The sequence below is a fragment of the Dendropsophus ebraccatus genome, chromosome 12 (genome assembly GCF_027789765.1).
Source record: "Dendropsophus ebraccatus isolate aDenEbr1 chromosome 12, aDenEbr1.pat, whole genome shotgun sequence".
NCBI lineage: Eukaryota > Metazoa > Chordata > Amphibia > Anura > Hylidae > Dendropsophus > Dendropsophus ebraccatus.
In genome coordinates, this window is record NC_091465.1 from 83,291,155 (window position 1) to 83,307,477 (window position 16,323).

A 16,323-nucleotide genomic window follows, 5' to 3' on the forward strand; every position below is an offset into this window, starting at 1 on the left:
ACTCCACCAGGAGTATGCGAGGTCAGGTGGGTATTGATTTATACCGAAACCTCTTGTCCACCTGGGCACAGGGAGGCTGGTAAGGCTGCCACTAGCTTCTCATTAAGATATAATAATCAGGCCAGAAGCCGGCCCGGTAGTGGATAGTGTTAGCTATAGAACATGGGCGCGTGGGTACGTGGATCGAGACAAAAGAATAGGGATATTTAATTGCCTTAAGGGCGCACTAAACAAAACACTATGGGGGAGATTTATCAATCATAGTGCCATGGACCATACACGGCTATCCCCTGCCAGGTGCCTTCCCTTTTGGGTTTTTAAAATAACATGTTAACTCTAACTCTATTAAATGTTTTGCTTACTTTTATGGTTCATCTATTTTACACAACAAAATAACCACAAAATCTATGTATTTTCATTTTTTATTAGTGTCATTACAGGATTACTACTCCACAATGATCCCAGTTACAAAGCTTCTCGGTATTCACAACTATTATTTCCCGATACTCTGACCATGTCTGTGTCATGGCGTATTGGCTATATACCAATGGCAGAAAGGGTCTGTGCTGGTGGGAGAGTTGTCAGGGCTCTGTGGGCTGACAAAGAAGGCCTCCTCCCTTATTGAACTACTGATGGCCGAGATCAGAGTTATCGCCAGTGCCCCGACCATCACAGCACTGTAATAGTATACTGGTTCCCAGGAATGACCCATTTACCCTAATGTACATAAAAGACGCAAGTTAGGTGTATGTATAAAAAAAAGCTATATAGTAATATAGAGAGAGAGAGTAGAATAGGTTACATCATGGCCAGTCGCCCTGTTCTATCTGCATGACCACATACTGGCAGAAGCAGATACTATTTTCTAAATGCCCTGGAGGTTGGGGTTCACCACACGGAAAGTGTTTATTGGTTATGCAGGTAGCGTAATCCGCTGAATGTCTGATCACAGCTTTTTCCCACATACGTTTCGTCAGTTCGGTATCAGACCCGGAGGCCATATGGAACATGTCTTCACATTCTTTTAAAGAGACAAAAACAAAAACCAATTTAGACTTAGAAGCACAACCAGCGAGGACTGAGGTTTCCGCTAGAAGTAGATTGGCTTCTCCTGCTCTTCTGCTCATGTTCTTGGCAATCTCTTTTTCAGCCCGTCCCTTTTCACAATACAATATATTAGGAACTGCCATAACTATTGGAATTAAAACAGCCGCTAGGTACAGAAAGTACGGCCAATATGGATTCGTGAATGAAAATGATAAAAGAATTACAATAAAACCAGATAAGATAAACAAGTAAAATATCACACAGAATGCAATCCAGAAAAAGGTGTCGGTATAAGGTGGGGTGTCATTGATCAGGCGGATAGCTTTAGTGTACATTTTAGGGTCTTCCACAACGGCTTTGAGAGCGTCCGGCACACATGTTTCAGGGAAAGCTCCATTGACATCTTCTTCTTCATTTCTATTTAAAGAGGACAGAGACAGCAGATGTTTCCCGCTATATGTTATAGGTGATTGATAGTGAACCACAGCTTTCTCGCTTCCCCTAGCGTTACTCCTCAGAAGCCTCTCGCACAGTTTTTTAAAGAATTCTCTGTCTTTAGCTTCTAAGTAGGTTAAATGGCTGAGATAAAGCGGAATCGGGCTTGGCTTTAACATGACGGGCACAATGACTTTATTTGACGCACAGTCCTGGAACATGGAGAGATTGGCTTCAAAGAGGCACCACCGACTGTGCACAAAGTCCGGGCTCAGCACCATCACAATCTTCTGGCTTTTCTGGATGCACTCGGTCATGTTATCTATGATCGTCTTTCCGGCAGTAAAGTCCCGGTTATGAAAACAGATCTTAATACCTGGAAATACGGCCTCCAGTTTTTGGATAAGCTGCTCCACCCATGTATAATCTGCACTACTGAAGCTTATGAACACATGGTACATGTCACCCCCGGTGAGCTTCGGAACCGAGAAGAAATCTTCATCTTTTGAATCTCGAAACTTTCTCATTTTCTTTCTAAGTTCTCCTTACACCTGTGAAGATGATGATGGAGAAAAAGAAATAACATCAATCACATACAACTTAAAGCATCAATGGGATGACACTCAAGCAACAGGCTCTGCAGGGCAACTCTTCCCCATAGGTATAACATAATTTCCAAGCAGGATAATAAGGTAGTTATAAATAATACATATAAAGTTATACAGTCATATACCAGGAGCACATAACACCATACTGTTACCAATCCAATTCTAGTATACAAGACTAACATTACAAATATAACCGGTACAAAAGGGGCAAATATCAGCAACACATAGCGACATATACTGTTACTAAAACATGTTACCACACCATGATCACTACCTGGATAAAAATCACTATACTTAGACCAATGTTCCATCCAAACAGTGGCAATATATTGGAAGATAACAACTCTACACAGGTGACGTCTTCTCTGACTGGAGTTGTCCTCTTTCTTTTACTTCTCCATGACCACCATTAATTCATACTCCACTTTTGTACCCCCCACACACTAATAGTGCCGCTCCGTGCCAGTTAGTCCCTGTCTGTACCCCCGTATAGTAGCTTTGCATTCTCTGTGCCCTCCTATAGTAGATAGGACCCCACACTGTGCCCCATATGGTAGTCAGGCAGAAGAGTCTCTGCTTGCTTATCAGAAAAGACTTCAGAGAAGTTCTGGTAAACAGCAGTTAAAGCTGACGAACACTTGGTAGGGATTGGAGAGGTTTTGATAGGACAAGGAGCCTTGATACATTGTTTAGGGCAAGCAGGACCCCAACGAATTACCTAACCGAATTCCAATCCAACCTTGTAGTACGATGTTGAAGCCATGGGAGACCAAGGAAGATGGCTGAAGACGAACGAGGAAGCACATAGAAAGAGATCTCTTCATTATGCAGAGCACCTACTTAAAGGGTCACCCTTGCAATACTGAATGGTCTTGTTTAGGGGTTCCCCTATTACAGCCAAGATTCTCAGTGATTTGGCAAGTCGGGCCACTGGGAGTCGCCATGTTTGCAGCAAGGAAGTTGCCTGAGGAACCTAAATCCAGGAAAGTGGTGGTTTGAAAGTGCTGCCTGGAGGACACTGAGACCTGAACTTACATGGACAGACGTGGAGAGGATGTATTTTCACCTAGGGAGGCCTCTCCAACACTGTGGGGGTGCAAGTGTTTCCCCACCACTGAGGATGCTGTGGATTAAGTTTAAGCAAAAATAATTGGGACTGACACAGTAAAGACACAAATTTTGTTCATGATGACGAGTCCTCTCCTCTTGTGTGAGAGGAAACCTGTCCACTTTCATAAGCTCCTCAGTTGGCAGGGGAGAAGGTGGCCTTTGAAACGCTGGATAAAAATGTGTGGGGAGGACAAAGCAGTTCACGCTCCTGGCGAACCTCTTCTTCTCTTTCAGAGAAGCGGAATCTAGGCAGCCAATTAGATCAGGTCATTCAATGAGGAAGGAAGATCTCGGCAGGAAAGCACGTCCTTCATGCAACTGGCAAGTCCCTTCTTTAAAGTAGCAACAAGAGAAGCATTATTCCAGTTGAGCTCTGAAGCCAGAGTATGGAATTGTACTGCTTACTCTCCAGTGAGTTCCCTTGCTGCAGGTTCAAGAGAGCAGCCTCAGTGGAAGACGCACCGAAACTCTGACAGGAAGGCCTGAAGATTGGTGGTGATTGGATCATCCTGATCCCACAAAGGTGTAGCTCATGCCAGCACCTTCTCAGAGAGAAGGCTGATTACGAACGCCACCTTGGAACATTCTCTGGTGAGCTCTATGTGCATGGTGCATTGTGACACAAAGCCCCTGCACAACCTGGGGTCCCTGTCTAATTTGGAAGGGAGTGTCCGGCGAAGATTAGGTCACAGAGCAGATGCTGCAGGCGGTGGTGGAGATTGGGGTGCAGATGTGGAGCCACAAGAAGTTGCTGCAACATAGCAGAAAGTTTCTGCATTAACTCTACTGGACGACCACTCTAGAAATCTTCCAGACATCAGGCACCTTGCTGGGATCCGCTGAGCCCCCACAAGCAATGGCGCAAGCTGCACCAGGAGGCAGGGTCTTCACCAGAGTGGGCCACAAGGCAGGATAGGCATGGTGCGACAGACGACCCTCAGGTCTCTACCCCTGGCACGACTTGCTTGCAAAGTACAAGTACAGAAACGTGAGGTTAATGTGAAGTCTGGGACAGGCAAACAGGTCAGGGCAGGCAACAGGCAAGAACAGAGTCAAGGGACTGAGGCAAGGGAACTGGTAGACTGTAACAGAGATGACAGAGAAAGAATGCTTTCTCAGTAGGCTAAGGGCACTGAACATCCGGCACAGGGACCAGAAAGGGGCAGGATTTATTCCAGGGACGGATTAGGTATAGACCAATAATCAGGGTACTGACCCTCACAGAGAGGGCAGTCATGGGACCCACAGGCACATTGAGCCGTGACTCTCTGTACTGGTAAGACTTTATGTATTTAGTCTCTTTTTTCAACCAGCACAAGACTAAAAAGCTTTAGGAGACTGGACCTGGATACAATAAGTATAGCTGTTATATCGCAGCCTTCAGGAGACTGGACCTGGATACAAGTAAGTATAGCTGGTATATAGCTGTATTCAGGAGACTGGACCCTGGTACAGTAAGTATAGCTGTTATATAGCTGCCTTCAGGAGACTGGACCTGGATACAGTAAGTATAGCTGTAATATAGCAGCCTTCAGGAGACTGGACCTGGATACAGCAAGTATAGCTGTTATATAGCTGCCTTCAGGAGAAAGGACCTGGATACAGTAAGTATAGCTGTTATATAGCTGCCTTCAGGAGACTGGGCCTGGATACAGTAAGTATAACTGTTATATAGCAGCGTTCAGGAGACTGGACCTGGATACAGTAAGTATATCTGTTATATAGCAGCCTTCAGGAGACTGGACCTGGATACAGTAAGTATAGCTGTTATATAGCAGCCCTTAGGAGACTGGACCTGGATACAGTAAGTATAGCTGTAATATAGCAGCCTTCAGGAGACTGGACCTAGATACAGTAAGTATAGCTGTTATATAGCTGCCTTCAGGAGACTGGACCTAGATACAGTAAGTATAGCTGTTATATAGCTGCCTTCAGGAGAAAGGACCTGGATACAGTAAGTATAGCTGTTATATAGCAGCCTTCAGGAGACTGGACCTGGATACAGTAAGTATAGCTGTTATATAGCTGCCTTCAGGAGACTGGGCCTGGATACAGTAAGTATAACTGTTATATAGCAGCGTTCAGGAGACTGGACCTGGATACAGTAAGTATATCTGTTATATAGCAGCCTTCAGGAGACTGGACCTGGATACAGTAAGTATAGCTGGTATATAGCTGCCTTCAGGAGACTGGGCCTGGATACCTGTCACAAACGGGTGCAGGCATCCCTGTGTACAGACCCTATTCACTCCTATGGCCTGAATGTAGTCAGCTAGTCATTTCCCACAGTTACAAGTAAGTATACAAGGTTTTACTCTGGCTAAAAAGTATTATACAGGAAATGATTTGAATGTAGTCACTAACTGACTATGGCGGTCCCTGCTAGTTCATGCACCGATATGTCAGCACCTGACTCTGACAGGATGGATCCATACAATGGACAGCAGAATGGTGGTGTGAATGCTGCCCAACAGATTTGCAGATTCCATGGGAGGACACCAGGTGAGGTATAGTACTAACCAGTAATAATCTATACATGGCTCCGGAGGAGAGGGGGCTGCTGGGATCTCCTTACAGACTATCCGACACGTAATACTGAGGGTCATACACTCTTCCACTGACGTCTAATGCTGACAATCACAGTGACGGGTGACTCACTACAAGGAATATTATCATGTACACGGGTCAGATAGAAGCTTCCTCCGTCCCCCTCCTATAATACAATCTGGGGTGATTGCCGGACACCTACCTGTATGACGCCGATCTCTACCCGACTATATAATCCTATATGAGGAGGTGACCAGAACAAACGGATTTGTGAGGAGTTCCTGAACTATTTCTGCTGACTTTCACTTTCACTTCCATACAAATCCTGTGCTTGTTCCATACTGAAGCTTTTTTTTTTTTATTAACCCCTTCATGGCGCCAGCTCCTTTTACTTACATCTCATGAGTCACTTTATTGTGTCTTTACATCCTGGTACATTTTGGTGTAAAGTGCCCTCAGTGACCAATATCAGATTAGTTGCTGCCGGTGGTTTATATAGGGAGTTTATTCCCCTGTGTTTCTGGTTCCCAAGCACTCAGGCAAGATGAGGCTCATCATTGACCTCAGATACCTGAACCGCTTTATTCTAAGGAAGAGATTTCGTATAGAGACCATCAGATCGGTCACGTCCATCTTAATTCAGGGAGATTACATGGCCTCTCTCGACCTGAGGAATACTTCCATGCTCTTATTGCTCAGAGAGACAGAACATTTCTCAGGATTGCCGTCTACATAGGGGAGGAACTGAAACATCTACAGTTCAAGGTTGTCCCTTTCAGCATTTCCACTGCTCCCTTTGTTTTCACAAAGATTGTGTCTGTAGTGGTTGTGGTTTTAAAGGTACAAGGGGATCAGGATAATTCCGTACCTGAACGATTGGCTCATTATAGCACAATCCAAGGTTCTCCTTCAGCAACATGTGGCTGCCACCCCTACACTGCTCCACTCCGTAGGATGGATGGTCAACTGGGAGAAGTCCAACCTGACCCCACAGACCACTAAGAAGTTTTTAGGCTTCATCATAAATTCTCAAGTCATGAGATTATTCCTCACGCCAGAGAGGAAGACACAGCTCTTGAGAGGAGTCAAATTTCTCAGCTCTGCAGCTTGTAGCTGTAAGAACACTAATGAAGTTCTAGGACTGTTAACATCTACTGCGGAAGCAGTTCCATGGGCCCTTGGAGAATGAGGACCATTCAGTCGGAGATCCTCAGGATTTGGAACAGTCATCTTTCAGACTTGGACTCTCGACACACACTCTCTGGCATTGCCATACTATCTCTAGAGTGGTGGAAGGTGATCCGAGATGGAGCCTCTTTGGTGGAACCCAGCTGGACCATCTAAACGACGGAGCTTCAGGCACCGGTTGGGGTGCCCATCTTGGAGATTTCAGTGTAGCTGGGACATGGTCTCCTGCAGAAGCAGAGTTTTCAGAGGGAGGGAGCTTTGGGCCATCAGAGGGAGCCATTTTTCTGGCCCTCCACCACTTAAAGGGGTTATCCAGTGCTACAAAAACATGGCCACTTTCCCCCTACTGTTGTCTCCAGTTTGGGCGGGGTTTTGAAACTCCGTTCCATTGAAGTAAATGGAGCTTAACTGCAACTGAACTGGAGACAACAGTAGGGGGAAAAGTGGCCATGTTTTTGTAGCGCTGGATAACTCCTTTAACTCATTAGCTTTTGGGAAAGGGGGTCCGTGTCCAGACGGACAATCTAGCTTTTGTGTATTACTTTAACTAGCAGGGTGGCACAAGATCAGAGACTCTCCTATCAGAGGTGGGAAAGATTTTCAGTTGGGCGCAGACAAGGATAGCCAAGTTATCAGCAGCGCACATAAGCGGAGATCTCAATATCCTGGCAGATCGATTGAGTCATAACAGGACCATCCCAGGGGAGTGGTTCCTGAACCGGGGGATCTTCAGCCACATAACATCCATGTGGGGGATGCCAGAGATAGATCCAATGGCAACAAGAAGGAACATCAATCTGAGTCATTTGTTCCCTTTATTGAGTGGACAGGCCTTGGGCCATAGATGCCGTGACAGTCCAGTGGTCATTCAGTCTGGCTTCCTTTTTTCCACTGACCTCCATGATACCTCGGGTATTGATGAAGGTCAGGCAGGATCAGGCCACAGTGATAGCGATCATTTCATTTTGGCCGTCCTGGTTCTCCCAACTCATGTCGATAAGTCAAGGACATACTGGAGGCTTTCACCCATGCTGAACCTGGTGTCTCAGGACACGCAGCTCTTCCAGAATCTGAGATCATACAACCTGACAGCTTGGCTGCTGCCCTTTCCGTATTCTGGGGCCTGTTGGATACAGTGTTGGGGACATTAGCTCACCCATATGATAGAGTTAAGAAGACCTTTCGGTCTTGGTACTTAGCAAGAGAGATTGATCCCAATGCTCCTACCATTGCCCAAATACTGGAGTTCCTACAGAACTGATACGAGAAGGGGCTAAGCTCAAATTCCATAAAGGAGCAGATCTCCACCATGTCTGCCTTCCTGGATGTATGAAATAACTTTGTTAAGGCCTAGGATCTCAAAACCGAATACCCAATGGGACCTATCCCTAGTTTTGAGACATCTGTGTCCATTCGAACCCCTGAAGAAGGTCCCTCTAAAGTTCCTCTCTTTAAAGTTAACCCTTCTTTTGGCCATTACCTCTGCAAATAGGGTGGGAGAGCTACAGGACCTTTCTGCAGTAGAGCCTTACCTCATCTTTCCCCCAGACAAGGTGCTGCTGAGACTCTTGCCATCCTTCTCTCATAAGGTGGCCTCATTTGCAAACCTAAATCAGGTCATTACCCTACCTGTTTTCTCCTGAACGCTTAGAAGAGGATGAAACAGACTTAAGTCTTCTAGATGTCTAAAAGTATACCTGTCCAGGACTATCACCTTTAGGAAGGAGAAGAATGTACTAATTATTTTTTCTGGTGCCAGGAAAGGGTGCAAGGCTTCTAAGCTTTCCATCGCCCAATGGATCTGTGACTGTATCAGTCTATGTTATACTGCAGTAGAGCTGGATACTTCAGGATTTACCAGGGCGCACGCCACCCGCTCAGTGGCCACCTCCTGGGCTGAGAAATGTTGGGTGCCATTGGAGCAAATATGCCAATCTACCACTTTCTTTAAGCACTATAGGGTAGACTCCTTCCTAGCCTCAGGTACGGCTTTTCCAAAGTATGTATTAAACTCTGCTAAGCTTGAGGGCCCACCCCCTACCCCCACACACACACACTTCCACAGACTCCAGGCTTTGGCTCATCGAACAGCCACCTCCCTGTCCATACCTGCTGGTAACTACTGGTGCTCTGCTCCAACATGTCTGCTGGGAAGGAGCTGTCACAGGCCACACGAGAGCTGAGAACCACAGCAAGGTTAGCGATATTCGGTTTTGTCCCCCCCCCCATAGAGAACACAGAAACGGTCAACTGTGCCGAATGCTCCTGTGTATGGGGAGGACGAGCGAGAGATATAACTGAAGGGTTCTCCCAGATGGTACACTAATAATGTATCAGAGGGAGATCTGCTGTAGTATCCCTACCGGGCACTGTGTATCTATGACCAGTGCTGTACTACAAGTGGCCCCCCCAGCTATGTAAGATGAAGGTGCGGGAGGCTGAGGGCTCCTCTCCTGATGGTGGTCTCATGCTGACACATTAGGCTTTAGCTTTGTGATGTAGATATACTGGGAGATAAAGCAGGCAAGTAATAACCTTGGGCTTTGGGAGTGCTATACCAGGGATAGGCAACCTTCGGCCCTCCAGCTGTTGCAAAACGACAATTCCCATCACGTCTTTGCATCACACTGCCTGCCCAGAAAACGACGGGAGACACGCGGCTGCCGTGAACGGGTCACAGGTGAGTTGAATTACCTGTTTTTTTTTATAGTAGTTACGGCATATGGTGGGGATGCGGACGTTTTTAAGCTCCCCTACCGTATGCAGCGACCAGAAGATTTTTCGGGTTAAAAGGTCGTTTTATAAGCCGGAAAATAGAGTACTTTGGTTTTGTATGGATTAGTGTTTATATAACTGTGTTTTTTGCACAGTGTTATTTTCCAGTCTATGGGACTTTGTGTAACCAAGTCTTAGAGGTGTATGTAGCCTCTAGGATTATTTCTAGAGATGAGCGGATTTCCCAAACTTTAGGGTTTGTATGAACCTGAACTATTGTGCCAGCTCCGTGCAGCGGGTGGATACAGTCTAAGGAACGCCTAGAAAACTGGGATACAGCCTATGCCTATATCCCAGTTTTCTAGGCGGTCCTCGGGCTATATCCACCCGCTGCACAGAGCCGGCAGACAGCAGGAGTCTGATGACGATAGTTCAGGTTCATACGAAACCGAACTTCGGAAAATCCGCTCATCTCTAATTATTTCATGTGAGGTGGGATTGAGGGTTTACAGTTTCTTTCATTGCACCAGCAGTGCCGTATTTTATGGAAGAGAAATCCATAGCGGCCCGGAAACCTGTTCAGCTTAGTAAGAGATTGGTACAATTGGTCAGACAACTGTAACGTATAGATATATCGGTTGCAGCACAAACCCCATGTAGGAAAGTTACATCACAGACATCCGCATTTATTATTCGGGTCCTATTTGATAAAACAACTTAACGATAAACAATCGCAAACGAGATTCTGTAGCGTTAACCTGAAATCGTTCACCAAATTTCACAGAACGATAGTCGTTACTACAATTGTTTAGGGTCCATTTACACAGAAAGATTATCTGCCAAAGATTTGAAGCCAAAACCACAAACAGACATCAGGTCATAAGATTGAGATTTCTCCTCTTTTCAAATCCATTCCGGGCTTTGGCTTCAAATCTTTGTCAGATAATCTTTCTGTATTATGGTGCTTTTAGACGGAGCGATAATTCGCCCAATTGCACGATTAACGATTTTGATTTCTCCTCATTTCCAATCCATTCCTGGCTTTGGCTTCCAAAATCTGCCAGATAAATCTGCCTGTGTAAACGCATCATTACATCGAACAATTAACAATGAGGTGCCAGCACCAGATGAAAGATTTCTCGTTGGTCATTCCACCATTGCCTGCATTTACACAAACCATTATTTAAATTTGAGCGATATACAAATAATTCCCACGAGATTAGTAATCATATAACAGGGCCCTTAAACTTAAAGGGGTAGTGCGGCGCTAAACAATTATTCACAAAATAACACACATTACAAAGTTATACAACTTTGTAATGTATGTTATGTTAGTTAATAGCCCCCTTCCCTGTTTTCTTCCCACCCACGCCAGACCTGGAAGTGTGATGCACTATACTCCCGACCCCCTCCGCTATTTTGTGACAATGTCATCTTCGAACCGCTCTGACTGTCCCTAGTGCTGGCCGCCCTCTGCCGCATCATAACTCTGCTCAGCCACGATTGGCTGAGCACAGTTATGCTCAGCCAATCGCGGCAGAGGGGGGCTGTACGGTCTGATGGGCACAGTACACAAGGCTAGAAGCTTTGTGTTCCCTCCCGCTGTACCTGACCTCTGCAGGGGAGCAGCCGCCCTCTATATCTTGTGTGATCAAAGCCCTATTCTTCTGTCTGCACTTGACAGTAAACATGACAACCTCCCCTCCCTATAATGAGATTCATCTACTAGTCAGTGCAGGATAGGAGTTGTAGTTTAGCAACAGCTGAGCACTCGGCTCTATACCAACAACTTCTGGAAGTTTCCCCATCTTCCTGCCCTAGATGTTAGGGCTCCCTAGTGTCTCACATCATTTTCCACTCTAAGAGTGGTGGGAAACCTGTAACCTTCCAGCTGTTGCACACGGTTCCTAGAAAAGTTCCTGCTACTAGCCTCTATTTCCTTTAGAAGCTTCTGGAAGGTTATTGGAGTTGTATTACAAAGTTCAACCCTGCACTGTAAGAGAGTTCCAATACATGCGGCACGTGTATTTTTCTAATCCAGTACGACACCAGACCATATAGCTAATCCTCACTGCCACCACCAGACACCCAATGGAGGAGAGGTGTAGGGCTGTGTATACTAGATCAGGTAAGAATTTTAACTTTTATTAACTATTAATCCCCAGGCCAAGGGGCAACTCTAAGCATTAATCTCACCATAGAACTGAATGGGGGTCCTGGAGCTGTACAGCAGAAGACACCAATAACCTTCCATGTTCACTCAGACAATAAATCCACAGCAGACGCGGCTTTCGTGTAAATTGTTGTATTGTGAGAGTCTGGCAGTCACCGGATGGAGCGAGCTTCATCACAAGCAGACGCCGCTTCAGACCGCGCTAATCGGATTAGGCTCAACTAAGCATAAAAATGACAGAACAAGCCGAGCAGACGCCACGACCGGGTCTGATCTCATTAAATAGAGGGAGCGGACGTTCCTGGACAGAATGATGGCGGCTTCAGGCGAGCGAGGACGGAAGGAGCGGGGCTTCTTAGTAGTCGGGGCCTTCCTTCTTCAGCTTCTTGTAGTCAATCGTCTCGCTGTAGAACTGCAGGAGGACAACGAGATGTTAATGGGAAACGTTCCTAGTGATGGAGAAGTATAAGATGCAGAATGAGAGTTGTCAGCAGTGTCATCTGTCTCCATAGAGAGTTCCCTTCAGCCTGAGGGTTAATAATCACCACAGAGGCAGAGATATATAGAATATACAGGGGTACCTTGGTTTAAGAGTAACTTGGATTGAGAGCGTTTTGCAAGGAGAGCTCACAGTTTTTCAAAATCGTGACTTGGTGTAAGAGCTCCCTGTACTGGGTGGGAGGGGGAGTGGGGGAGGGGCATGGTCTGCATAGCGGGGTCTACAGCCCTGTACTCTGACCCAGGAAGTCTCCCTCACCTTCCAAATCATAGCAGATCCACTTCAGGCTGGGGCTTACATCAGGGGACAGGACTGTGTGTGGGGGGGGTAATCTCTTCATAGCTGTAACCCCTCTCTCCCCAGACAGAGAGCGCTGCATGTATGTGCCCACATCTGTCCTGCTCATTCATTCCTGCTCCCTGCAGTTTGTGTCAGCCCTTGTGTTTCCCATCCCCTCCATTCCTGCTATAATATACCTGCACTTACACTCAGCTATACACACTGCTGCTATAATGTGCCTGCACTCACACTCAGCTGCTATACAAATACCCCTTCCCCATTGCTGACCACACAGACCTCTGACAGCAGCCCCAGTTTTCCAGGCGTTCCTTCCGCTGTATCCACCCTCTCCATGGAGCGGGCAGACAGCGGGAATCATTGCCGAGGGTTTGTACGAACCGAAGCAGGTTCGGACCATCCCTACTCGTAATCCAAGGCACCACTGTATATGGGACCCCAATGTTACTGAGAATGGAGGTAGATTGTCCGACTAATAAATGGGGCAGGAGACACCACCTGGACCCCCACCCCATATGGTTCCAATGTCTTGGATGGGCAGAACCTTTGATCTTGGCCATTTAACCCCCTGAGTGCTGCAGCTAAAAAACTAAATATAGAAGGGGGTGAGACTCTCAGGCAATAACTATATACAGCAGTTGTCTCCTTCCACAAAACTACAACTCCCAGCATGACATAAGTGACCTCTGCAACACATTACAATAATCTAACATAGCAATCCCACCCTGTGGCTGACAGGGCATGCTGGGGGTTGTAGTTTTGCCGCAGTTGGTGACCCTCTGACCCCAGGTATGCTGATGGTACCTTGTACTGGTAGTTGGGGCTGTTCTTGGCCCAGGGCTCGGGGTTGTTCTTCTTGTCCCAGCTGTAAGATAAAAGTGCAGCGTTACAGACTATAGAGAACGTCCCGTACTCCGGAATCTGATCATCCTCTAAAGTCACAGGCAGAAATACTGATGGTACTTACACGACTTCTGGACTGGTCATGGTGACTCTCAGAGCATAGGCGATGGAAGCGATGCCACCGCACCCCACAAACACAAACAGGGGGATCAACTGGGGAGAGAGAAACACACAATCACATCAGGTATCAGAACACAGGTGAGGGGGTTACCGCCCCTCCCATCATCTGCTCTATTGCTCCCTGTTATCAGCCAGGCAAAGCCGACCATGGATCATGAGGAGACCCTGCAACCTAGAGGGGAGACCCTGCAACCTAGAGGGGAGACCCTGCAACCTAGAGGGGAGGGACGGCCATCTGAGCACGCTCGGGTCTGATTAGCCAAACAAAATTGACGCAGCCCTAAGGAGTCCTAGAAGACACGGACACAGCCTATGGGCCTATGACGATATCCATGTTTTCCCAGAGTCCTTAGGGCTGCATCTGACTACTTCACATGTGGCACAGATTTGAGCGCTAATATCTAACAGTACCCCCCCCCCTCCCATATATCATTATAATGCTCCGGCACCAGTATAAGTTATCAGCTGATATTCTATAGAGCAGTGGTGCCAGACCAGCAAACCTCCAGCTGTCACAAGACTACAACTCCCATCATGCTTTGGCTGTCCAGACAAGATGGGAGGAACAGAGGGCTGTGATACAGAGACATCAATGTCACCTACAGGCTGCGGGGTCCTGACCTTGCCTCAGGTGTCACATGGGTATACAATCTGAGGTGGAACTACAGATCCCAGCAGGTTCATACAGACTGGGAATAGGACAGCAATAGATCTACTAGAAGGAATGTGACCTCTGTGACCTGCGACACAACTACAAGTCCCAGGATACAGAGTGACATCGGAGATCCCAGCAGACCTCGGCCTCTGCGGGAAACAAGTCCCAGCATGCCCCGACACCAATACTGCCAGGAACACAGCAGCATCTGCAACCTGCAGGGGGACTACAGATCCCAGCACGCACTGGATACTCTGACACTACTACTAATCCCAGCATGCTCTGACAGCCTGTGGCATGCTGGGCGTTGTAGTTCTGTGCAGGTTGTATGTCCTAACTCCGGGCTTGCAGAGTACTGTAGTCCCATGGTGCATTGCAGTGCTGAGCTACGTGCGGAGCTGCACATCCCAGGTGACCTGAAGGAGACAGGAAGTAGTCACCCTGGACACAGTATATATATATATTATATACATATACAACACTCCTGGCAGCTGTTAACCCCTCACACCCCAGCTCCGCACTGCGCGCCCCTACCAGACAGCGCCCCATATCTCAGCTTCCAGACAGAACTGAATTATTAGTGTAACCAATAAGCTTCTTCACCTTTGGAGATCACATTCAAGCAGACGCTCAGACGCTCCAATGTGAACCGTCCCTTTAAGTCAATACAGGGTACATGGCTTAAAGGGGCTGTCCATTAATTAGACCAGAGCTCGGGCTTTATCATGGATCCTTCCAGTAACAGTGAGCCAGCACTGCTGCTGCTTAGAGATAGTCAGGAAACTGTTGCCTAGCAACCAAGCGGGTGGCCTGCCGGTGACTACCCCAGAGCTGCACACGGAGGCAGCAGAGCTCCGGACCTGGTCAGAGGAGATGGCGGATGATGTGGAGGGCTCTGGGACGTGTCCCCCTATATATGACCCTACAGCGCTCATACAGAGACATGGGGAGGTCACGTGACCTTAGGACCCCCAGGGGGCGCTGTGACAGCCGCCCGGGTACTCACGCTGGGATGCTTGCGGGCGTGGGTGAGCATAGTACGGAACATGATGGCGGCCGCGGCTCTCTCCTACGTGTGCACGGATTCCTTTAGTACGCCACAATGTCACCGAACCTGCAGAGGGCCCCTCTTACGTCACGGGGGGGCCTTCACGGGGCTGCCCTGGCTTAACGCCTGTACGTGCCAGCACATGGGCGGGGCCTGCTGAGAGAACGTTCCTATACAAGGGCGGGGCTGCCCCGGAGAATGCCTGCACGTTCCTATACACAAAATTACTGCGCATTGTCCTTTATACCTCATATGACATACATGGAGGATAGCACAACGTGTGATAAGGATAAAAACTAAATACATGCTATAAGAATATAGACGAACTGCGCAGGCGCACCCTGACCACCCCGCCCCGCCTGCTGGAGATATAGCGCGTGACCTGGCCGCCAAAGCGTGTGATGTCATGTACGCTGCCTGACACTAGATGGCGCCGTGTACCAGGGAAAGATTTACATTGAGCTGGAAACTTCATTGTTTAAATCTTATCATACAGGGGCAGACGGAGCAACCATAGCAGGGGCTATAACCAAGGGGCTGGGGCCAATCCAGGGACAGAATAGTGAGTGCAGCTCTGGGGTATAATACAGGATCAGTAATGTATGTACACAGTGACCCCACAAGCAGAATAGTGAGTGCAGCTCTGGAGTATAATACAGGATGTAACTCAGGATCAGTAATGTAATGTATGTGCACAGTGACCCCCACAAGCAGAATAGTGAGTGCAGCTCTGGAGTATAATACAGGATGTAACTCAGGATCAGTAATGTGATGTATGTACACAGTGACCCCACCAGCAGAATAGTGAGTGCAGCTCTGGAGTATAATACAGGATGTAACTCAGGATCATTAATGTAATGTATGTACACAGTGACCCCACCAGCAGAATAGTGAGTGCAGCTCTGGAGTATAATACAGGATGTAACTCAGGATCAGTAATGTAATGTATGTACACAGTGACCCCACCAGCAGAATAGT

The 16,323-nt window shown here is 47.3% G+C and overlaps 2 protein-coding genes across 3 annotated transcripts; both read right to left on the reverse strand.

Moving 5' to 3' along the window:
• Positions 1-436: 436 nt before the first annotated feature.
• On the reverse strand, positions 437-11,927 carry LOC138769304 (uncharacterized). 2 transcript variants are annotated; one of them, XM_069947690.1, is made up of 2 exons: positions 11,847-11,927; positions 437-2,033 (listed from the first exon to the last, which is right to left on the reverse strand). In XM_069947690.1, the coding sequence occupies exon 2, from the start codon at positions 2,007-2,009 to the stop codon at positions 804-806; it is 1,206 nt and encodes a 401-aa protein (XP_069803791.1). In that variant the 5' UTR covers positions 2,010-2,033; positions 11,847-11,927; the 3' UTR covers positions 437-803. The 2 variants fall into 2 exon arrangements, with proteins under 2 accessions (XP_069803791.1, XP_069803790.1); XM_069947689.1 differs by lacking the exon at positions 11,847-11,927 and adding an exon at positions 5,950-6,031.
• Positions 11,928-11,939: 12 nt separating this feature from the next.
• On the reverse strand, positions 11,940-15,458 carry NDUFA4 (NDUFA4 mitochondrial complex associated). The gene is made up of 4 exons (XM_069947691.1): positions 15,304-15,458; positions 13,587-13,675; positions 13,424-13,484; positions 11,940-12,235 (listed from the first exon to the last, which is right to left on the reverse strand). The coding sequence occupies exons 1-4, from the start codon at positions 15,343-15,345 to the stop codon at positions 12,179-12,181; spliced, it is 249 nt and encodes an 82-aa protein (XP_069803792.1). The 5' UTR covers positions 15,346-15,458; the 3' UTR covers positions 11,940-12,178.
• Between the last annotated feature and the right edge of the window lie 865 nt (positions 15,459-16,323).

What these genes read in the sequence shown, in the direction of transcription:
- LOC138769304 (XM_069947690.1), bottom strand. Translation starts at nt 2,009, where the DNA reads ATGAGAAAGTTTCGAGATTCAAAAGATGAAGATTTCTTCTCGGTTCCG.
- NDUFA4 (XM_069947691.1), bottom strand. Translation starts at nt 15,345, where the DNA reads ATGTTCCGTACTATGCTCACCCACGCCCGCAAGCATCCCAGC. An exon ending in ACGCCCGCAAGCATCCCAGC is followed by an intron (nt 13,676 to 15,303) that starts GTGAGTACCCGG and finishes CTCTCTCCCCAG; the next exon opens with TTGATCCCCCTGTTTGTGTT. An exon ending in ATGACCAGTCCAGAAGTCGT is followed by an intron (nt 13,485 to 13,586) that starts GTAAGTACCATC and finishes TTTATCTTACAG; the next exon opens with CTGGGACAAGAAGAACAACC.